This window comes from Archocentrus centrarchus, chromosome 19, assembly GCF_007364275.1.
Source record: "Archocentrus centrarchus isolate MPI-CPG fArcCen1 chromosome 19, fArcCen1, whole genome shotgun sequence".
Lineage (NCBI taxonomy): Eukaryota > Metazoa > Chordata > Actinopteri > Cichliformes > Cichlidae > Archocentrus > Archocentrus centrarchus.
The window spans coordinates 17624718-17648172 of NC_044364.1; the positions used below are offsets into that span (position 1 = coordinate 17624718).

The following is a 23455-nucleotide window of genomic DNA, read 5'->3' on the forward strand; positions in this document are numbered from 1 at the left end:
AGCCCCCGGGGCCCCAAGCGCACGAGAGCAGCCCGACACCCAGCAGAGCCCCCCCCACAAGCCAAAGAGGCCCAAGCCACCCCCAGGCCACAGCCGCCAAGGGAGCAGATCAAAAACTACGCAGAGACATCCGGCCACACACCCCGGGACCCACTGGCACCCACACCCCAGGGGTGGCAGTGACAACCAGTGGGGAGCAGCGTGGAGCGGTAGGGAGGGGTAACTCCTGCCCTCTGCTTATAGTTCTTGTTTATTGTTGCAGCATGGGCCCTTAAGTTACTTTTTTGACATTTCGCTTAACCCTCATGATGGGCGAAATGTCAAAAAAGTAACTTAAAGGGCCAAATTGTATGTTATTTTTGACATCAATTCGCGGACCGGAAGTGGGCGGGGCCGGAAGCGGCCCGCGGGCCGCAAGTTTGGACACCCCTGGTCTAAAAGATAGAATGACAGAAGAGCACTGATATTTAAAGTACACAAGACAGAGACTGATTGGCTCAGAGAAGGTAGGCAAGAAAATGACTGAACTAGAGTAATGATGGAAGCTAGCAGCTGAACACCCAGGGAGCCAGCAGATGAGTGATTGCATATCTTCCTTTTTGAACTTAATGTACAAACTTCATTGCAGTTAAACAAATTGTAATTGTGGGTTCATGTGTCTTTGCCATAAAATTTACACCATTTATGTATCACACATTCTGCAAAGGGCTGCACAATTTCTTGCAGGAAAAATATTTATCAAGTTTTCTTTTTTTCAAAGCAAGTGCAATGCAATATAGTTAATGATTAGTGATTGCTTTTACTTTTATTATTTATTCATTTAACCTTTACATACTGTTCATAACTTCATGGTGTGGTTTGGGTCACTTTTAACTTGGGCCTCATATTAAGTGTCTATAATGTAAAGGACACCTTGAAAAAAATACAGATGTGAAATATATACATAATATATTGAAATTTTGATATATTTAGATGCAAACTATAATATACATATTCCCCATATAAAAGTATTATTTTTTTAACTGTTTCCAATACAAATAAAGGCAGTAAAAAGTTTTACAGATAAAAGACATTTTATGAAAGTTGTCCTTATTTGACCTTGAAGAAGAGGTCAGAGGTCCAAGGTAAAGTGATAGTGTCATGTTTGCGGCGGGGGCGAGACTCAACTGCAGGCTGAAGAAGATAAACAGATTTATTGGCAGGTAAGAATAAATATTGCAGGGAGGTATATCCACTTGACTGCCTCTGAAACGGGATCACTCCAACCCCCCTCAGTGGGCACTCCTCTCCATCGTTCAACTGCTCGCACGGCACTCAGGATTCTGTACAGAGAGGAGAAAATAAATTGTCAGCAAGGAAGTTTGTTGGTGTGATACACAGAGAGAGGCTTAGCACTAACTGGATGCAGTGTACGGTCCACCGCTGACTGAAGGCCTTCCTTCTCCTTAAAAAGGGATCAGGGAATTGGCTGATGGAGAGCAGGTGAGTAACCCAGCTGGCAGGAACTGGAGTAGGTCTCAACCCTGAAACACAAGGCATGGTTAACAGCAGCCATGACAGATAGTTATAATCCCCACATATCATTTCCATATCATGCCTATAGTCTGCTCGCTCTCATCCCATGGTTTCTGTGATTGGCTGTCTGGTAACAGGCAAATCTGAGAAAAGAACACCAAAAACAAAAGTAAGAATTAACAAATGAGCACGAGTCATTTAGGGATAATTCTCAAATGTGCAAAGCAGAATTCACATTGTAACTGGAGTCCAAATGACCATTACAACCATTAAACACTACTCATTTCTGCATCACACAAAAAAAAAAAATCCTCATAACTACCATTTATAATTATTAGTTTTAATTCAATATTAATTACTACTTAGAGCACAAAACTTGCTTTCCACACACACTAAAGTGGCAGCTTAGGAACCTGCTACTCCTGCTTTGATCTCTGTTTTAATCTCATACAGCTAATAATTTGTTTATTGCTGCATTATTATCTAACACTGTAGGCACCTCTCTATATTTACTTTCCCATAAAATTTTGTTTTTTTCTAATCATTAAAAACAAAATTTTATGGGAAAGCGGCATCAGTAGTTACTGTTATGTCGAGTGCTGCAGTGATTACTCTCTTGATGGATGCAGGTAGGCACACAGTTGGACATTACATTGGCCCTCCCTCTTTTCCAGTGTGTGGCAGTGACATTAGCAGAACAGACAGCACAGAGAGGATGACAGTGCTCACTGATCACTTGCAGCTATGAAGACTGCATCTTTCTTCTTTCTGCTCATCCTCACAGGTAAGCTTAAATATTTTTGTATAATACACACAGCTAATTATTTCTGCTGCCATTTCCTTTAATCAGGCAAAGCTGTTTTTTAGTGTAAGACAGATGTTTGCTTCTGTAACCATCTAGTATCTTCCTGCTAGATTCAAATTAAAGTACATTTTCCAGATTTACTTAAAAGATCAGCAGCAACATTTCAATTTCAAAGTGCTGTGACCCAAATTTTTTAAGGCGATTTTAATTGGCGATCAGGAGCAGCAGTATAATGCTGAAGTGGAAACATTCAGAAACTCTTCATCAAGTAAGTTTTATGCTTTTCCTCACAGAAAAACGTGTGTGGTTTAAACAGGAATTCTTCCGTTTGCTCAGCTTTATATAAAACTCTGATATAAAGCCTACTGTCCAAATTTACTTGTTACTTTTTTCAGATAATTAAAAATACAAAAAAAAAAATTGTGAGGGGGGGGAAGAAAACTAAAAACAAACAGGACACAGCTCTGAGACTCTGAGAAAGAGGCCCAGAAACATTTTAATTCACTGTTAATTAATGATGGCAAGAAAACTGGAGAATCTGTGGCTGGAGAGGAAATGGTGCAGGCTGGGCTGAAAGCTTGGGCTGGAACTTGGGACATTAGCAGTTAGCCTTTCCAGTAACTGGAAACCAGAACTGAGACCAAGGAGAGCAAAGCAAGGAATTATCTATGTCACGTTGCCTGGTTTGGTCTCAGGGGGGGTTTTTTGTGTTGTTTTAGAGTTTCAGCTTCATCTGTATTATTTTGTGTTTTCACTGTTATGCTCTTAGTTTTTGATTATTGCTATTGTAGGTAGGTTTCCTCACTAGTGTCCTTAACAAGTGTATCTTGTGAAGTCTTATGTATTTTCTCAGCACACCCTTTACATGTTTGAGCGTGCCAGGCCTGTCCAGCATCATACCTCAGCACCTGATCCAACTCACCACCAGGTGGTGATAAATCCATGCTATGAGCTGAGTTACTAGCCAGTAACTCTAAATGACCCAGGCTGGCTTGGGGTTCTTACCTATCTCCCTATGACCAGTTTTGGCAACTAAACATCAGATCACCATGGCCTCCACCCCTGAATACCAGCAGATCCACACAGCACAAAATTCCTACAGCCCACACCCTAAGTGGTGTGCCCACTGGAGGGCAGGTGTATGTGGCTCTTCCAGGCTGGCTCCAGCTCAGACATAAAAAACCCGGCACAACAATAAGTGATTCTGGTGATTCTGGAGGAGACTACGCTTGAGTGTTTGTGACTATTGACCATTTAATACCACTGTTCTTGGGTAGATTATCTGTAGTATTTTAAAATAAATGCTATTTAAAAGATTATATAATATATACTGCAACACATTAGTTATGTTAAAAAAAGGTATACTCTTTTTTTTTTTTTTCTTTCAGGTGGCAGTACCTCCAGTTTAGAGCTACAAGATGATGATCAACAGATGCACAATGAGACCATTACCAGAGGTACGTAACACTAATTTTAAGTTCATAGAAATTATATATGCTGCCATTTACATTTTTGTTTTGTAGACTGACCACCTGCAGGAGGTGCCATCAGGGTTGGATGCAATATGTGTTGTGCCCTGTTCTGGCTGTTGAAACCAGTTCTTGTGACATGGAACATCACCTCTCTTGGGGGGGAAGGAGCCTGAGCTAGTCCATAGAGATGAGAGATACTGGCTAGATATAGTCTGGCTCACCTCAATGCACGGCTTGTGTTCTGGAACTGGACTCCTGGAGAGTGCCCGGTCCACCTCCACCAGAACTTTGACAGCATTCTGAGGGAGGTTGGGGAAACTGAGTTTGAGCAGACTATTAGCAGTTTAATTATTATGCCAGGGCTGTGTTGAGTACCCTTTTGGGTGTCTGCAAAGATTTCACATTTAAAATAATTTAATTAGAGGACTGATGAGACAGCTGAGGACTTTTAGTGACCACAAGCCCCTGGATACTGGCTTACATCTTTGAGTCGTGCTGTTAATGGTTCGATAAAGGGTTTCTGAAGCACTCGATACCTAGCCACAGAGATTACTGTTTGTCATGTTTAATGAGCTCATATGCTTTAAAGCCTGGATCAGCACCAGGACACTGAAGTTCTTAGTGAAAGCTTAATCAAGTGTGTGGAAGTTGGCTTTTTTATATTTTCCTCTCATGAATGAACTCACTGAGAGAAAATGTGTTCAAAAATGTGTCTTAATATCATTTCAGATAAAAAAGTGGAGCTGGATGAACTTTGCATTTTTCTGGCTGTCGCAAACCACCTGAATTTGACCAAAGACAATAATAAGTACACTATGAGCCGGCCTGTTAGACACCACACTCACCCTTTAGAGGTAGTAGTTGAAATGAAAATCTATGCCATCTTAGATATGGTAAGTTGTACTGGCTAATTATGTGGAGTTTTCTTTCAGTGATTGTTAATGTTTTTTACAATCACTGAAAGTTTGGTAAATTAAGCAATTAATTTACCAAACTGCATCTATTTAAAGAAACATGGTGTGCGTGTTTGTATACAAACATTTAACAGTCTGATTAATGCATGGCTTGAAAGATTTTCATAGATGTTGCATTGCACTTTGGACCACTAATCAAAAGAAGATTGCTAATTGTATTTATATTGAGCTCCCTGAACTAACTGCACATGATTTCTTTGCTCACAGAGGGAAATTGACCAGACTTTAATTTCTTACATTTGGGTTTGTTTGGTGAGTGTTCTCTTCTCTTAGTAATGTGGAAATTTAAATGATCTAATTTAAAATGTTTTTTTTTTCATCCTTTCTTACTGTATTTCTCCTTTCATGTATCTGATACACCCTTGTGACTAGAAATGGAAAAATGAGTACATTTGGTGGGATCCAGATCAATTCTGTGGACTCAAATACATAACTGTTCCTACTGGATATTTATGGATGCCAGATATAACAATTGAAGAAATGTAAGTTTAATATATTTGCACATGCACTCACACTGACAAATCCACATACAGTAATGACAGAGCATTAAGTTATTGATGATTTTTTTATTCATTTCTCTCTTTCTCTCTCTCTCTCTCTCTCTCTCTCTCTCTCTCTCTCTCTCTCTCTCTCTCTCTCTCTCTCTCTCTCTCTCTCTCTCTCTCTCTCTCTCTCTCTCTCTCTCTCTCTCTCTCTCACCTGCTGGAGCTTTGCATAGTAAGCTTCAGCTTTCACAATGACTTTACTTATTTTTTGTAGTCTGTGTAATTTGTGCCATAACCTGCGCTCGTCTGCTTATTTGCAGGACCGAGAAGGACAAAGCTACTCCGAGTCCTTATCTCAGCATTAATTCAGATGGCTTGGTTGAATTTAGGAATGACCAGGTAGTGCTAAGCACCTGCAAAATGCATGTTTACAAATTTCCCTTCGACATTCAGAGCTGCAACCTTTCCTTCAAGTCTATCCTGCACACTGGTGAGCCGAGAGCATGTTCGTTTACGTGTGTTCATGGTCTCATGCACACACACCATCAAATACCACAACATGCAGTATATTCCTTCAAGGTTGAGCTGGTCATGGTTATTTTTATGTTTCCATTCAGATGAAGATATTCAGTTAAAATACCAGGAAAACAATACTTTGATCACACGGCTGTCTCGAGAAGTGATGCACACACAGTACGAGTGGCTGTTCATCAACATGACAGTCACCAACAAAACCAACCGCTTGAACTTCAACCAAACTACAGTTGTTTATACTGTAAGTATTTCTCAGAGCAGAGACACAGTAATGTAAACTGGCTCCTTTTCCTACATTTGTCTACTTGAGCCATTTGGAGTCGAGCTGTGATGACATGCATTTCCACTGGAGCCACACAGCACATGAAAGACATGCTGACCCACACCACTCAAGTTATAATACAATGCAAAGTGTATGTCACCAAATTAGTACTACACACAAGTATAGTAAAACAAGTGTTATTCTTTAAACAATTTGATTTTTTATTCATAAATGAAAATTATTTGCACCTCCAATTATCAATTAAAATGGAATGAATCTGTATTATATGATTACTTTTGTTTCCCCCCTTCTAGCTGTGAGAATAAGTACACAAATCCAGTTGATGCATGCTTAAGCATTTGGTTTCTCCCATCTTGAACTTTTGCAAAATGATCATTGCTGGTTGACATGAATGCATCAGTACTAGTGGCATTACTGCCAAAGACCAATAAAAACTTTGGTACACTGTAAAATACAAGAGATTTACTTGGCCCTGAACTGCTCAGTCAGTGTTTTGTGAACTTGTTATGCAAGAGGGTGAATGCAATAGAAGTTTATTTATATTTTAAAGTTTATGCAGGGAGACAAAAAACACTCCAGAGATGCCCAGAACTCCCTCTTCCTGGCCACCTCAAGCACCTCCAAGCGGGCACCAATGTGTTCCCAGGCCAGATGACAGATAATCTCTCCAGCATGTCCTGGGGCTTCACCTGGGCATCTTACCAGTAGGATATGCCCCCCAAAAAACTTCACCTAGGACGCATACAGGAAACATCCTGTTCAGATCCCCAAATCACATCAACTGGCTCCTTTTTTATGCGGAGGAATATCAGCTCAAGTCTAAGCCCTTCCTGAATGAATGAGCTCCTCAGTCTCTAAGGCTGTTATGGTTACAAAATTTGGCTGGACCCGAGGAGCAGACTACACAGCTGATAACAATAAGAGAGTGAAACAGTTGCAGTGAATCAGTGTGGGAATCTGTCCATCTCACACTCCATTCTCCTCTCAATTGAGAACAAAACCCAGAGACTGTAGCTGTTTCCCAACCTGGAGTGGGCACAAATGACCTCAGATTTGGAGGGGTTAAATCTCATTCTGACCAGTTCACACTCAGCTGATAATCTACTCAGTGCAAGCTGGATGTCATCACTTGATGAAGAAGAACCACATTGACTGTAAAATACACAGATTTGATTCTGAGCCAGCCAGAATCGCTCTGTTTCTGCCACAAATTTAGTCCATAAAAATGATGAACAGAGTCATTGACAAAGGGCAGCTCTGGTCCCAGCTCAGTGCCATAAATCAAAACCAAGCTCTCACAGTGGTTGTACAGGGACCAAATAGCCAATAATAATGATCCACAAAGGTCCAGATACCCCATACTCCTAAAGATCTATTGGTATTGGGTTTTTTCCCTTATCTTTTTTGTGATTTACAGGTGGTGGTTATTAAATTAGAATATCATGAAAAAGATTGTTTATTTCAGTAATTCCATTCAAAATATGACATATTTCAAATATTTGTTTCTTTTAATTTTCATGATTATAAATGACAACCAATGAAAACCCCAAATTCAGTATCTCAGAAAATTAGAATATTGTGAAAAGGTTCAATATTGAAGACACCTGGTGCCACCACTCTAATCAGCTAATTGACCCAAAACACCTGCAAAGGCCTTTAAATGGTCTCTCAGTCTAGTTCTGTAGGCTACACAATCATGGGGAAGACTGCTGACTTGACAGTTGTCCAAAAGATGACCATTGACACGTTGCACAAGGAGAGCAAGACACAAAGGTCATTGCTAAAGAGGCCGGCTGTTCACAGAGCTCTGTGTCCAAGCACATTAATACAGAGGCGAAGGGAAGGAAAAGATGTGGTGCACAAGCAATAGGGATAACCCCATCCTTGAGAAGATTGTGAAACAAAACCCATGCTAAAATGTGGGGAGATTCACAAAGCCTGGACTGCAGCTGGAGTCAGTGCTTCAGGAACCACCGCGCACAGACGTATGCAGACACGGGTTTCAGCTGTCGCAGTCCTTGTGTCGAGCCACTCTTGAACAAGAGACGGCATCAGAAGCGTCTCGCCTGGGCTAAAGACAAAAAGACTGGACTGCTGCTGAGTGCTCCAAAGTTATGTTCTCTAAACAAAGTCAATTTTGCATTTCTTTTGGAAATCAAGGTTCCAGAGTCCGGAGGAAGAGAGGAGAGGCACAGAGTCCACGTTGCTTGAGGTCCAGTGTAAAGTTTCCACAGTCAGTGATGGTTTGGGGTGCCATGTCATCTGCTGCTGTTGGTCCACAGGTCCAAGAGGTCCAAGGTCAATGCAGCCATCTACCAGGAAGTTTTAGAGCATTTCATGCTTCCTGCTGTTGACCAACTTTATGGAGATGCAAATTTCATTTTCCAACAGGACTTGGCACCTGCATACAGTGCCACACAGTACCTGCTTTAAGGACCATGGTATCCCTGTTAATTGGCCAGCAAACTCGCCTGACCTTAACCCCATAGAAAATCTGTGGGCTATTGTGAAGAGGAAGATGCGATACGCCAGACCCAACAGTTCAGCGGAGCTGAAGGCCACTATCAGGGCAACCTGGGCAGTGCCACAGACTGATCGACTCCATGCCACGCCGCACTGCTGCAGTAATCCAGGCAAAAGGAGCCCCAACTAAGTATTGAGTGCTGTACATGTTCATACTTTTCAGTTGGCCAACATTTCTAAAAATCCTTTTTTTTATTGGTCTTAATATTCTAATTTTCTGAGATACTGAATTTGGGGTTTTCATTAGTTGTCAGTTATAATAATCAAAATTAAAAGAAACATTTGAAAAATATCAGTCTGTGTGTAGTGAATGAATATAATATACAAGTTTCACTTTTTGAATGAATTACTGAAATTAATCAACTTTTTAATGATGTTCGAATTTTATAACCAGCACCTGTAGAAGCAAGATGATTAACCACATGAGACTTAATTTCACAGATTACCATGAAGAGGCGATCTATCCTGTACATTGTGAATTTCATTCTACCAGTCCTCTTCTTCTTCTTTCTGGACTTGGCCTCCTTCCTGATCTCAGACACTGGAGGTGAAAAGCTCAGCTTTAAAGTCACTGTCCTGCTGGCTGTCACAGTGATGCAGCTCATTCTCAATGACATTCTGCCCTGCTCTTCAAACAAAGTTCCACTTATAGGTAAAGAAACTGAATCTATTCAACTGCACATAAGAATTTAACTATAGTAGTTGTACAGAAAGAAGAAACTTGGAGCTGATAAGTATGTACTTTCTTTTTTACCATGACTATATATTCACATTAATGGCATGGCCTGCTCTCCTCAGCTGTCTACTGTATTGGGATTTTTGCTCTGATGCTGGTCAGCCTCCTGGAGACGATTTTAGTGATGCATCTGATTGAGAAAGACTCTGCAGCACAAGATAACAAGACAGGCGGAGACCAAAGTGTGGATGTCAACAGAGGTGAGCAGAGCCGTAGTAATCATGCCACTTACCTCTAGATTTACTTTAAATACTTGAAGACACATCAATAGCTGATATATATACATATATATATATATATATATATATATATATATATATATATATATATATATATATATATATATATATATATATATATATATATATATATAATTCATTTTATGTTCTTCCAGAGATGAGGAAATGTTGTCATTGTGCAGCTGTCCATGATGCATCTGCTGAAGAAACAAAGTCTGTGACCAAAGAGGTTAGAATTAAGTTATACTTTAAAGGGTTACAATGGTTTTTTTTTTAAAAAAGTAGAAGTATAAAAAGTATTAATAGTGATTATGTTTCCATGGAAGATATTATTTTTATCATGTTTGTATATTAGGAGTAATCCTTTTTATTCCAATCACAATGGGGGAAAAAACCTTTTTGAAAACGCAGCACTTCTTACTGGACCATATATGTTCCGAAATCTTGATATTTACTTTTCTACAATACAACTTCTTTCAGGTGAGCAGCAGTAAACTGGCTGAGGTGTCCTTTGCTGTGGAAAAAGTCTCAGATGAACTGCTGGCAATTGAGAAAAAAATGAATCTGCTCAGCAGTAACAGGAAGGAAAAGAAGGAGTCTGGCTACTGGACCAGAATGGTTAAAATAATCAACAGGGTTTTTTTTAATTTTTTATGTCATAGCAGTCACCCTGTTTTTAGGGGTTATGTTTTTCATGTGGAACAGTTCTGAAGATGATGATGCATAAAAAAAATAAACTAAACAAAAGCTAAAGTTAAACAATATGACATCATGTATAATCTGTGTTCATAACTGTAGTTAATTTCCATTCATTCTAATGAGAGCTTTTTCCATCTGCGCACTATCCTGTCTAGAAACATCCTGTCTCTGATTCAGAAAAATGACTTCATCCAATCGTTACTTCTAAATTTCACTATCATTATTTTCAGGATGTTCTAAAAAGTCCCTGAAAAGTCTAAAGTTGATCCAGAACGCTGCAGCGAGAGTACTAACAGGGTCTAGAAAGAGAGATTGTACTTCTCGTCTCGTCACATTGGCTCGTCTTCATTGGTTCCTTGTTAAGTCCAGAATTGACACCTTCTCTACTTTTGACATTAGGATTAAAAATTTTTCTTTTTCATATACTTTACAGTAAGGTCTGGATCAGGTGACCCTGATAGTTATGCTGCTATAGTATCAGGCTGCTGGGGGACTCCCACAATGTATTATGCATTAAACACTTCTCTGTGCTCTCTATGCTCTCCTTTTCACTCTCCGTGTCTTTATGTGCCACTACTGTAAGCCATTAAATTTTCTCTACTCTCTCCCAGAGTATGTGTTTTGTCCTTTTCTCTCTGCACAGAAAAAATGTCAGTCAGCTGATTGTTGAATTCACAATTTAAATTTCTCATGTAAACATAATTTAGTCTTGTAATTTTCACATAATATTTTAGAATATTCAATCTGTTAGAATCCAACTGTTGAGTTAGTAGGTAAAATTAATTTATAAAGTGCTTTACACTTTACTGTAGTCACAAAGTGCTGTGCAACAAAATAGAGAAAAATAAATTAAAACTAGGAAGAATCACAATATAAAATCAAGTTAAGAAAAAGAAGCAAGTAGAATAAAAGTAAACCATTAGTTTAAAAACAGTTAATAGCAATAAGAATCTCAACAGAAAGCTCAGTTAAAAATTTTTCTCCTGTGCTTAAAAGGTCCACAGAGTCAACTAAACATAGTTGGAGCAGGAGAATCATGCCAAAGCCTTGGACCCATAGACTGAGAGGCCCAGGGTCACCCTGACTCTTTAATCTCGTGCAAAGAACCACAAACAGATAACAGTAAGCCTGTGATCAAACACAGTGAGCAGCAGTGTGTTTAAGGGGATAAATAGTCTAGAGTCTGTTCTTTTAATAATCTATATGTAAAGAGTTTTAAAACAAATTCTAATATCTATTGGGAGCCAATGTAAAATGTATGAAATAGAGGTAATGTTTTTTTAAATTTTTTAAAGAGTTTTAGGTATTTTGGTGCTTTTTATTATACATATTTTATTCTATTGTATTTCCTATTACACACTAAATTATTTACATGGTACTCTGGTCACTGTACTCCTTGGTTACCTCTTTTGGTTGCTCTCCATGTGATCAGAAAGAAATAATATGTTTTTGTCCTTTTTATCCCCTTCCTTGCTTTTCACACTTTACATTTCTGATTGATTGGCCAAAACTAAAAAGATGTGCCACAAATAAATACCGCTAATTAAAACTGAACAGTTTTGTTTGCACACAGAAATAAGCATGTTAAAAAGCCAAGAGATCCAGTCAGTGTGGTCAGGGCTTGGATGAAGAAACAGTATTTTTGACAGTCAACACATCACCACAAAAGTGATGGGTTTTGAAGATTGATTATATACATTATGACTAAATAATTTAAGTAAAATTGGTAGGTTATAAGAAACTGTTTTTTCCCCTTCAAATTCAAGTCAGTCTGGTGGTTGGCACACAAAGATCTACCTAGTCAGAACATCAGCTCTAAATGTGAAAAACCTTCTGTCATGAAGCCGAATCAGCCAACACAACTCAGAGAACAGATAGTAACATCATTTTCTGACAAACAAAGGAGGAACAAAGAGTACTTGTTTTCTATATGACAGTCACCACTGAAACCAACTTGTATACCAACATTTCCTTGATGGGTTCACCAGTGTGATCAAGAAATAAGTCAATAAACAAATGCAGTAAGATGTATGAACGACAAGAACTTTTGGTTGTGTTGACTCACACATTAAGATTAGGAGGAGTTACTAATCATAACCCTTCACCCAAACTCAATGGGCACTCCTGTACTTGCTCTCATTTCTGCATTTCTTCAGCACCACAGTTTGAACGTGATACAATAGTATGATCACTAACATGTGAAGAGAATGACACTGTGTGTCTCTTCATTGGGGCACCTGTTAGTGGGTGGAACATATCAGGAAACTGGTAAATATTTTGCCCTCAATGTTGATGTGTTAGAAGCAGGAGAAATGGGCAAGCGTGAGGCTTTGACAAGGGTCAGATTGTGATGGGTAGATTAGGTCAGAGCATCTCCAAAACTGCAGCTCTTGTCGGATGTTCATCCAGTTATGCTTGATCAGTGTATTTTCCTTTGTGTTGGTTCCTTCATTTATTTACTTCCACATTCAAGCAGTGCATTTCACTGACTTTGTGACAGCAGCATTGGCGTTACCAGTTGCTCTCATGTCAACTGCTGCAGTGATTACACTCTCAGGATGGATGTGGAGGTAGACATGCAGTTAAGTCTTTACATTTGCCCTGCCCTCTTCTACTGAGTGCAGTGATGTTGGTACAGGAGGAAGCATCTGCAGACAGCACTGAGAAGCTGATATGCTCACAGCCATGATAATTTCAGGGTTCTTCTTTCTGCTCCTCCTCACAGGTAAGCTGAGACATTTCTGTATAATGCATGCAGATGATCATTTCTGCTTCCATCTGAACACTGTATGTTTTCATTTGTTATAAATACAAAGCATTTCAATCTAGGATAGATGCTTGCTTCTCTTGTAGCCACCTCTGTGTTATATCCTGTTGACAGAATTCTCTGACAATTTTCAGACTTAGATTGGAATTTGAATTTTAAATAGTAGAATCTAAGATTTGAGTTGAATGTGAAAGTAGAGCAACACAATGCTTTAAAACAACCTCTAAAAATTTTAAAGCACCAACAATATGCTGATGAAGTGACAGAAGCCAAACGCTCTGCATCTGCAAGTAAGTTTTGTGACTTAAATCGGAGCTCGTCCCTTTCCTTGGATTAGTATGAAACTGTGATAAAAGTCCCACTCTCCAAAAATGAAAGAAAAATAAGGAAAGCAAAATATAACTAAAATGAAGAACCCAGTGTATACACTGAAGCACACGCTGAGAAACAGGGTAACTGTTTATTCAAAATGTCAAGAAAACTAACTTGTCTGGGAAAAAGAGAGAAAATGTGTTTGTGTGTATGTGTAGAATATATGTTTGTTTATTTAATCCAGAAATTACCTACCTACTTAATTTTATTGGCTCGTGTTTTGTGCTTTAAACACAAGCTGAAAACTCATTTTTATAGGTGATATTTTCTTAAATGTTATGCAGTTGTTTTGGTTGTCTTGGCCATGTGCCCTTTAACTTAGACTATGGTTTTTAACAATGCTTTTATATGGATAAAAAGCTTCAAGGGCCTAAAATGAATCTTCATGCCAAGTAAACTCATGCACAGACAGACAGAGATTTGGTATATTATAGTGAGATTATATTTAATGAATATTATTTCTTTTAGAGAACACTGTATATGAGACATGTCGAGTGTATAAAGGGTATCAGCTGAGCCATCAGGTGACGTGGGCTGGCATTAAGACAGGCAGCCCAGATCTGTCAGTTTGACTTTGTGGCTTTCACAAACTAGAACTATATTTGATATTTGTGACTGTTTTAGTTTTAATCAATCTAGTATGTTATATTGCTGTCCTTCCTGGTTTGATGATCTATATAGTATCAATGCATGATAAAAATGCAAAGCAGGAGAATTTAAAAAAAAAAAAAAAATTATAAAAAAGCCAAAAAGAACAAAAGCTAATGAACACTTTGTCTTTCAGGAGAAAAGGCCTCAAGTTTTGAGCCACAAGATTATGATCAACAAATGCCCAATGACACCATTATCAGCGGTACAGAACAAACGCTTCAAATTTTAATAGAAATTATGTGAATGGTTGTCTCTCTGTATTTGCCCTGTGATGGACTGGCAACCTGTCCAGGGTGTACCCCGCCTCTCTCCCTATCACAGCTCCAGCCCTCAGTGACTGTGAATTGGCTAAGCAGATAAGAAAATGGATGGATTGTCACATGATAAAATATGTAATCCAGAAAAGATGTATATGTTTTTTAAATTTAAACAAATACACACTTTTTTGTCAGATAGAAGTGAATCCAGTTTACAGCAACCAGGTTATGTGACTCGACAGCTAAGAATATTATGTAATTATTACTTCTTTAGTTAGAGTATCTTAAAATCTCATTAGGTGATTTCAATTAAGCTTGGTGGAAAGGCTGATACTGGTATGTGCCAGCAAGTATTTTTATTGTGGATGGTTTTCCTGACCAAACAACACCGAGCCAATAAAAAATAAACAGTAAGTACAGATATACTCAGGAACAGTTTTAATGGATTTTGTGCCATCAAATACCAGTACTCTTCCCTATGTGAATGTACTAAAAGATAAGTAAATTGCACCATCATTTACTTATGCTAAAATATGTGAAGCAGGAAATGTGCATACATTGAAATATCAAAAATAACATCCCATGTCCTCTTTCAGTTGTTTCTCCAAACATAGAGAATCCTGAATACATTTTCATCTTTGAACAGAAGCGAGGTAGGACACTAAAACTCTTTATTTTTTGTTCTTTTCCTGCTTCTGAAACTGAACTGACATAAAGATTTCTTGATGTTGTGATGTTGTAGGTAGTGTGTGTATGCAGGATGAACAAACTGGGTTCATGTTTGAGTTTTAAAGCCTGACTAAAGTTAATAAAGATTTGCTGAAACTAATGCATCTAGTAAATGGATTTAAAACAAATAAAAACTGAATGAATATGCATAGATCTTCACACTGAAAATAATTTAGAGGACTAATGAGATACATCCTGCAGTCCAGGCCTTTTAGTGACCACAAGCCCCGGGATACTGGGTTACATCTGTGAGCCGGTGCTTTTCGTGGTTTGTTCTGAAGCAGTCTATACCTACTCACAGAAATTACTGTTGGTCATTGACATCATTAGCTCATTAAGCACTAATGTGGACAAACACAAAGTTTGATGTCTCGAAGACCACCGAAGAGCACTGAAGAGCTTTTGAATAGCAGAACTGAAAAGCATGGAAAAGCGGGAGGCTGTTTTTCTCTCAGAAACTGACTCTCTGATAGCGAATGTGTCCCATGATTTCAGAGAGAGAAGTGAACACTGATGAAAGCTGCAGTTTTCAGGCTGTTGCAAACCACCTGAACCTAACCAAAGACAATCAGAAGTACACTCTGAGCAGACCTGTTAAACATCACAGACATCTTACATGGATATTCCTTGAAATGAAACTTTTTGCCATCCTAGATGTGGTAAGTTGTTTGAGCTAATTTTTTTTTTTGTCATTTTTTTTGTTTGTTTTTATTGAATAATTTGTTTCACTTCTTGTTTTTTTTTTTTTTTTTTTTTTTTTTGGTGGTGGGTAATCTAAAAAGGATCCATTCCTGGATCATAACAGACCTCTGATTGATTACGTGTTCAGACTGTTATTTTAAGGTCATTGCCATTTCAATCAAACAAATAATTTCCACCTATCAGATTTTAAAAATCCAGGGAAAAATACATTTCTTAATGGGAATTATGCAAAATTTTTGAGACACACAACCACAGGGAGCACATGCAAACTCCACAAAGAAAGGCCCTAAAGTGGATTCAAATTTTGCTGTTGTAAACCAACGATGCTAACCACCGCACCACCACCCAGAAGAACCTTTGGTAACGCTTTCTTTTAAGGCCCGCCCTTAGGCCATAACTATCCTGTAAGTAAATTTTAGTTATGTGGAATTACGCCGTAATTATTTTTACTAAGGCAGAATTATTTTTAATTACGCCGTAATTAAAAAATTATTACGGCATAATTAAAAAATAATTACGGCTGAAATGGAATGACCTTTCATTCTTTTTTCAAGATGCACTGATTTTGTTTTTCTGCATTTAGTTCATGCTGATCCAACATTGTTGTAATAGCTATCTGCTCACACGCTAAAGTCCTACACTCCTGCACACATGTCCCAGTGTTCCTATGTTCAAATTATAGCATTATAAGAAATCTGGTGTTTGTGAATTTATATTTCCTCTTAAATCTGACAAAGCGCTATGTTGCATTTTTTTTATCACACATTTGTGTTGGTGGAAATGTTTTTATCCATACTGAACTTCAGTCCGAACTATTAAAATCAAAGGAATACTGTTGTTTCTATCTTCATTTGGCCATGATTTGAAGCTCCCGTGCCTTCTCCCGTGATTACATGGAAAGCCAGAGGTTTAGAGAGTGCAGCAGCATTACCTCAACTGATAAATAGGCATCAGTGATTAAATATATGGCACTGATTAAGTCAGACAAAAGATCAGCTTCCTGAAGTAACACTGTGCTCAATTTCTTTGCTCACAGAGAGAAAGTGACCAGACCTTTATTTCTTACATTTGGGTTTATTTGGTGAGTTTTCTCTTAGAAATACAGATTTTTTTCATTGTGTTGTTGAAAGTTAAATTAATAATTTAAAAATTAAATGTTTTGGTCTTTTCAATGCTTTTATTTTTCTGTTTGCACTGCTTTTTTCTCTTTCCCATCCCTGTGTGTAGAGATGGGACAATGAACACATTTGGTGGGATCCACATCAATTCTGTGGTCTTGATCACATTTTAGTTCCTACGGGGCTTTTCTGGATGCCAGATCTGACTATTGAAGAGATGTAAGTTACTGCATGCACATGCACACTCAGTTACTAATGATGCAGCATTAATTATTAAACATTATTGTTTAGAAATGACAAAAACCTGAAATATTTAGATTCATTTGCAGAGCAAACATGCACACAGTGGGCTACACTGGTCAAAATTTGGGAGGTCATCCATAATGTTTGTTTTTCATGAGAGTGTAGCCTTTCAGTCATCAAAGGAGTTGCAGATTAAATAGGAAATAGAGCCAAGAAAAGCTTAAAAGAAATAATTTTCCTTGATATTAATTTTGTCCTTGAAAGTTTGCTTAAATTAAAGAATCACCATATAAAAGAACAAAGTAAGACATTCTCTTGTATTTAGCAGTGATCACAGTACATTCAGGGTTTTACAGGCTGCATTATTATTCCTATTATTTTTTATTATTATTAGGAAATATCTGTCATTTCACCTAGTTAACCTCTCAACATCTTTTTTCAGGTAATTTGTGGAAACTTTGCAACATTGCTGCAAACTGTAACATCTTTCCATACGCCTTCAGTGAGTCTTTTTCAAATAAGCAACTAGCATAAAATCAGTGAGCGCTCTTGCTGTAGCTCAGCGTGAGGCACACTCTCTGTGCACCATTTAACCAGCAGCAGCATTCAGACAGTTTGCACACTTTGTTTAGTGTAGCTGCTGGTGGTCTGCTAATGAGAGTGATCATAGCACAGCAGTTATGTTTAAACCTACGTGCAAGATCTTGGCAGAAGACTTGGAGGTGAAAAAAAAAATCTAAATGTTTTAATTTTTAATCTTTTTAAACTTCAGAAAAAATCTAGGCCCCAGATTTTGGTCAGTCTCATTTGTTTTTAGTTCACATCATATAGCATAAAGTAGTTCAAAGCATCATATAGTCTATAAAGTGAGCAACTAAGATGTGATGATGCAATGCATTAAAGCTGCATGAAGCAGAAATCGAGAAGAATCTTTCTCCTAAGTCCATCCCACCATTTGAGCACTGACACATGCAGCTGTTTCATACTGTAGATGTAAAAAAAAAAAAAAGCCTTTTTACTCTATGCAGAATTCAAATCCTATTCTCCTACATGGGAGGCTTTTGCATTCATAGTAGGTAAATACAAGATGTATAAGTTATTTGCCATAGTCTGAAACAGGTACTATAATATTTGTTCTCATTTGTTTCTCAGGACAGAGAGCGACAAAGCTGCTCTGAGTCCTTATCTCAACATTAGGAGTTACGGCTGGGTTGAATTTAGGAATGACCAGGTAGTGCTAAGCACTTGCAAGATGCATGTTTACAAATTCCCCTTTGATATTCAACACTGCAACCTCTCCTTCAAGTCTATCATGCACTCTGGTGAGCCCCTAAAGTTTCGTTTATATGTGTTTTTATTGGTCTGATGAACACCCACCATCAGATAGCACAACATATATTCCTTCCTTCTAGGACGGCTCACAATTATTTTTATATTTCACTACAGATCAAGAAATTCTGTTATTCTACCAGGAAAACAGTACCTTGATCTCACAGTGGTCTCGTGAAGTGATGCAGACGCAGTACGAGTGGCTGTTCATCAACATGTCAGTCACTAAGAAAACTGTTAACCATTTTGGCTTCAACCAAACTACAATTGTTTACACTGTAAGTATTTTCAGAGGCAGAAATGCAGATGTGTTGTTTCATTAACATGTTCATTTAGCCACTTGGTGTCAAGCCACAAGTGCCTATGCTGCTGTGGCTTACAGAGTTATGGGGCAATTAAATCCAGTGTGTTTGTTGACAAGTTAGTTTGGTCAAATTAGCAGTGGTGCACCCCAATGAACAGGCATTTTATTAGGGTTAGAAATGGAAATGAATTAGCTTTGTATCCTACCCATATTTCTTAAAATTACATTATCCTCCAGCTGTGATGATGCAGACATCATGCATTAATGTCAGCACATTTTGTATATGTTTAAAGCAAGACTCGTTTAGTTCAGCTTTTGCAAATAATTATGATGAGCTTTGATAGCCCCCGGCTGAGGACATCTTTTAAAAATTGTATTTTGGTGAGTGATTTATTTGAGTTTATATGGTGAACTTGGCCCATATTATGATAAGCCCTCATAATGAAAACATGCAGTGTAATGACTGGATTAGACCTGTCACTGTCTTTATCATTTAAGACGGCAATTTTACATGATGTGTCAGGTGAGAGTGAATAAGGTAGAGAGCGTTCCAGCCACCACAGTGTCTCCGTGTGCCTGAATACAATCATGTTCATGATCTTAGACCCAAAAATTAAGTGAAGACTAATACTGTACCTGGTCATTTATGCATCAGATTGTAAAATATTCCGTTATAGGAGCCTGGTATCATGGGATACAGATACAGAGGCAGGCAGGGGCCTGGGATCGATTGCCCTTGGAACAGGTTAGAATGAATATACACAAAACACCCACAAACCGCTACATACTATGATACTGGCCACATCATCACGCACTTCAGCTGCCGTGAGCTCCACCACTCCTGCCTGCTCTCTCCTGTGACGAGGAGACAAGGTAAACTTTACCTTGCTGACCCACACAGAGGATTATGGTGTGATCAGTATCACATCATGAGATGTTTTTCATTGTTTTACCAAAATATTTTCAAATTATACTCTATTCAAGTGATCCTAGAAGGCCCATGGATATTAAAATAATCATCAAAACGAGCTGTGTTGTTGGGGTTTGTGAAGGTTAAGTGGTGTGAATTTGGTATCATATGATGTGTGTGAAATGTAGTGACTGAAGAAAGGCAATGAAGTGTAAGACGTAGCTGTGGAAGAAGGGTGCAGAAGATTTCCCAGACAGGATGTTAGAAAGTTAATGACCTACAGTAAATGATGATGTGGCATCACATCTCACTTGGCACTTTACTGACCTTCAGCTGTATACTGCAATTGGATTTCTTTGGAACATGGGGATCTTTTAAAAGCACTTCCCAACAGTTCCGTTTTGGCAAGGAGTGGGATTTGAACGCACGCCTCCAGGGGAGATTGTGACCTGAACACAGCACCTTAGACCACTCGGCCATCCTGACTCCATCAGGTCAAAGTTTTGCAACATTAATTGTACAACAGAGCTGCCATGGTGGCCTCAGAATTTCATCTCTGCTTTTTGCAGATGATGCAGTCCTGTTTGCTTCATCAGGTCCTGGCCTCCAGCTGGCACTGGAACAATTCGTAGCCAAGTGTGAAGCAGCAGGTATGAAAATAAGCACCGTAAGTCTGAGGCCATGGTGCTCAGGGTGGAGTTCCCACTCAAGGTCAGGGAACAGTTGCTGCCCCACGTGGAGGAGTTTAAGTATCTCAGAGTCTTGTTTACAAGTAAATGGAGATAGAAGATTGACAGGCGGGTTGGCGCTTCAGATGCTGCATCGGTCCGTTGTGGTGAAGAGAGAGCTGAGCGTGAAATCGAAGCAGTTGATTTACCAGTTGATCTACTTCCCTAACCTCACCTATGGTCACAAGCTTTGGGTAGTGACCAGAAGTACGAGATCGTGGATACTGAAGGGTGGCTGGCCTCTCCCTTAGAGACAGGGTGAAGAGTACAGCCATTTGGGAGGGGCTCAGAGTAGAGCCGCTGCTCCTCCACATCAAAAGGACCCAGTTGGGGGGGTTCAGGCATCTGACTAGGATGCCTCCTGGGCGCCTCCTTAGTGAGTTTTTCTTGGCATGTCATACCAGGAGAAGGCCCCGAGTCAGACCCAGGACACACTGGAGAAATTATATCTCACGGCTGGCAGGTGAACACATCAGTGTTCCCCAAAATAAGCTGGAGGAGGTGGCTGGGGAGAGGGAAGTCTGGGTTTCTCTGCTTAAGCTGCTGCCCCCAAGACCCAGCCCTAGATAAGTGGAAGAAAATTGATGGATGGAGAATATAAAAACAAGAAAAGAATTACATAGTTCTACAAGGGAAAAACATTAACATATTAAAGCATATACAGTATAATATACAAAAGCCTATCTTAAATGGGTATGTTTAGTTTTTAACTGAGGAACTGACCGAGCTGTTCTAATAGTAAAAGCATTCTAATATGTAAAACCTCTTATATCAATCTTTTTATGTTATAATTCTGCTCCCTTATTTTTCTGGCAGCAATAGAACTGTAGTTTCCATAATGAACACTCATGTTTACTCAACAAACACTCTGCTCCTGTTCATTCATGGCATGGCTTGCAACCTCTAAAAAGGACATGTAGGCTACTTTTACTATTGGTATCTGAATACACTGTCACGTAATACTTGTTTCTTTCAGAAAAAATCTGTTAGTTACTTGCCTTTTTGTGGCTATCTTGGTGGTACACCTATAGTTGCCTCTGTTCAACATAAATACCTGACACAAAATTTGACAGATTACCATGAAGAGGAGGTCTGTACTCTACATTGCCAATTTCTTGCTGCCGGTCCTCTTCTTCTTGTTTCTGGACTTGGCTTCCTTCCTGATATCAGACAGCGGGGGCGAGAAACTCGGCTTCAAGATCACTGTCCTGCTCGCTGTCACAGTGATGCAGCTCATTCTCAATGAGATTCTGCCCAGCTCTTCAAACAAGATTCCACTGATAGGTAAAGCAATTGAACCTAGCTTTCATTTGACTGTGCACACTGGGCCAGATTTACTAATCAGGGAAATTAGCTTAAGTCCCAATTGCAAAAATGCAAAGTGGAAACTTCTACAGCTGATCTTCTAACAATAAGCTATTTAATTTCCATAATGACCAAAGTAATCTACTAAAGATGCACTGATCAACCCGTCAAGCCAATCCACCTCTTGTATGTTTGATTACAAGAGGATAGTTCCAGTTGCTCTGCATAAATGACTGTATTGCTCTTTTTTTTTGGGGGGGGGGGGGGGGGGGGGGGTGTAAAACAGCAGCTATTAATTTAATTGTAAGAAGTTATGTTATTTTGTCATAATTAACTGTGGTGCAGTTTGCAGTGAATTCCCCTTGAATGATTTAAATACTCTCCTCCCATAATTTTGCACTCTAGAAAGAAGTTTTAAAACACATATACAATAATGCCCAAAATTGACACAGTGCTTCTTTAATGAATCCCAATAGTAACTTTTACCTCCAAACACAGGTTTTGTGCTGCTGCAGACTGCTAGTAAATCTGGCCCATAGACTCAATATGTATAAGTGTAAGAATAAGTTCTCCACCTTAAAGATATTGCCCACTCTCCTCAGCAATCTACTGCATTGGGATTTTTGCTCTGATGCTGCTCAGCCTCCTGGAGACAATTTTGGTGATGTATCTGATCGAAAAAGACTCTGCAGCCCAACACAATGAGACAAGTGGAGATCGAAGCCTGGCTGAGAACTGTGGAGACAAACAGGACAAAACCAACTTCCACAGTTGTATAAGAGGTAAGTTTATGATAATATCATATCATCACCTTATCATAGTGATAATTCTACAATGGTTTCCAAACTCAGACTCTTTGGCAGCATACTACACACTGGTTAATTATCATTGTAGTGGTGTGGCATTGTGTGTGTCTTATATGTCCTTCCAGATATGAAGAAATTAATTTACTGTGCACCTGACTATGGTGATTCTTCTGATGAAGTACCATCTGTGACCAAAGAGGTTAGAATGATGTATAAAAACTTGTGACATGGATTATATCTTCATGGGTGAAGAAAATAAGACAATATATTTGTATATTGAATGAGGAAAACACTTTTTTATCAAAGGAAACCAAAACATGTGTTGCATAGTAGCAATAATTGGACCATATATGGCCTAAAATTTTGTTACCTTTCTACAAAATCACCTCAGGATAGTAGCAACAAACTGATGGTGTCCTTTGATGTGGAAAAGACCTCAGATGAGCTGCAGAAGATTGAGAAAACAATTGATCTACTCAACAGCAACAGGAGTGAAGAGAAGTGTGGCTACTGGACCAGAATGGTTAAAGTCATCAACAGGGTTTTCTTAATTATTTATATCATAGCAGTCATTCTGTTTTTAGGAATTATGTTTTCACTGTGGACCGCTGCCAAAGACTTTTAGTGGTGCTGCAGCTGAACTTGAACGAAAAATCAAATGTTTTTGATGACATGAACTTACTGTATGAGTAGTCTGTGTTCATACCTGTGGTTCATTTCCATTATGTAAACCAAAGAACAGAGAAGAGGCCAGTGAGGTCCATTTTGTCTCATCTAATGCATCTTAATGTTTACTGACCTGTTATGCATTATTATATGTATTGCATGCATTTGATAAGTAATGTATGCAATGTTCAGTTGATTGTTCAAGTACACAGTAAATTTCATTAAAGTGAAGTGATTTGAAAGTGTACCTGACATATGTAATTACATCCTCATCTTCAGAAACATAAAGAAATGCAGTTATTA

At 38.7% G+C, this 23455-nt stretch overlaps 1 protein-coding gene and 1 pseudogene across 1 annotated transcript; both read left to right on the forward strand.

Moving 5' to 3' along the window:
- The first annotated feature begins 2259 nt into the window (after positions 1-2259).
- On the forward strand, positions 2260-10293 carry LOC115798435 (5-hydroxytryptamine receptor 3A-like; annotated as a pseudogene).
- Positions 10294-14232: 3939 nt separating this feature from the next.
- LOC115798438 (5-hydroxytryptamine receptor 3A-like) lies at positions 14233-23111 on the forward strand. The gene is made up of 11 exons (XM_030755285.1): positions 14233-14257; positions 14909-14965; positions 15537-15700; positions 16780-16824; positions 16971-17080; positions 18257-18426; positions 18551-18711; positions 21449-21659; positions 22283-22462; positions 22612-22685; positions 22878-23111. Exons 1-11 carry the CDS (start codon positions 14233-14235, stop codon positions 23109-23111), a joined length of 1431 nt encoding a protein of 476 aa, XP_030611145.1.
- The last annotated feature ends 344 nt before the right edge of the window (positions 23112-23455 follow it).

Excerpts from the sequence above, each read along its gene's own strand:
- LOC115798438 (XM_030755285.1), top strand. The coding sequence starts at position 14,233 with ATGCCCAATGACACCATTATCAGCG. Across the intron at positions 21,660-22,282 it reads AAACAAGATTCCACTGATAG|CAATCTACTGCATTGGGATT; the intron begins GTAAAGCAATTG and ends CACTCTCCTCAG. Across the intron at positions 22,463-22,611 it reads CTTCCACAGTTGTATAAGAG|ATATGAAGAAATTAATTTAC; the intron begins GTAAGTTTATGA and ends ATGTCCTTCCAG.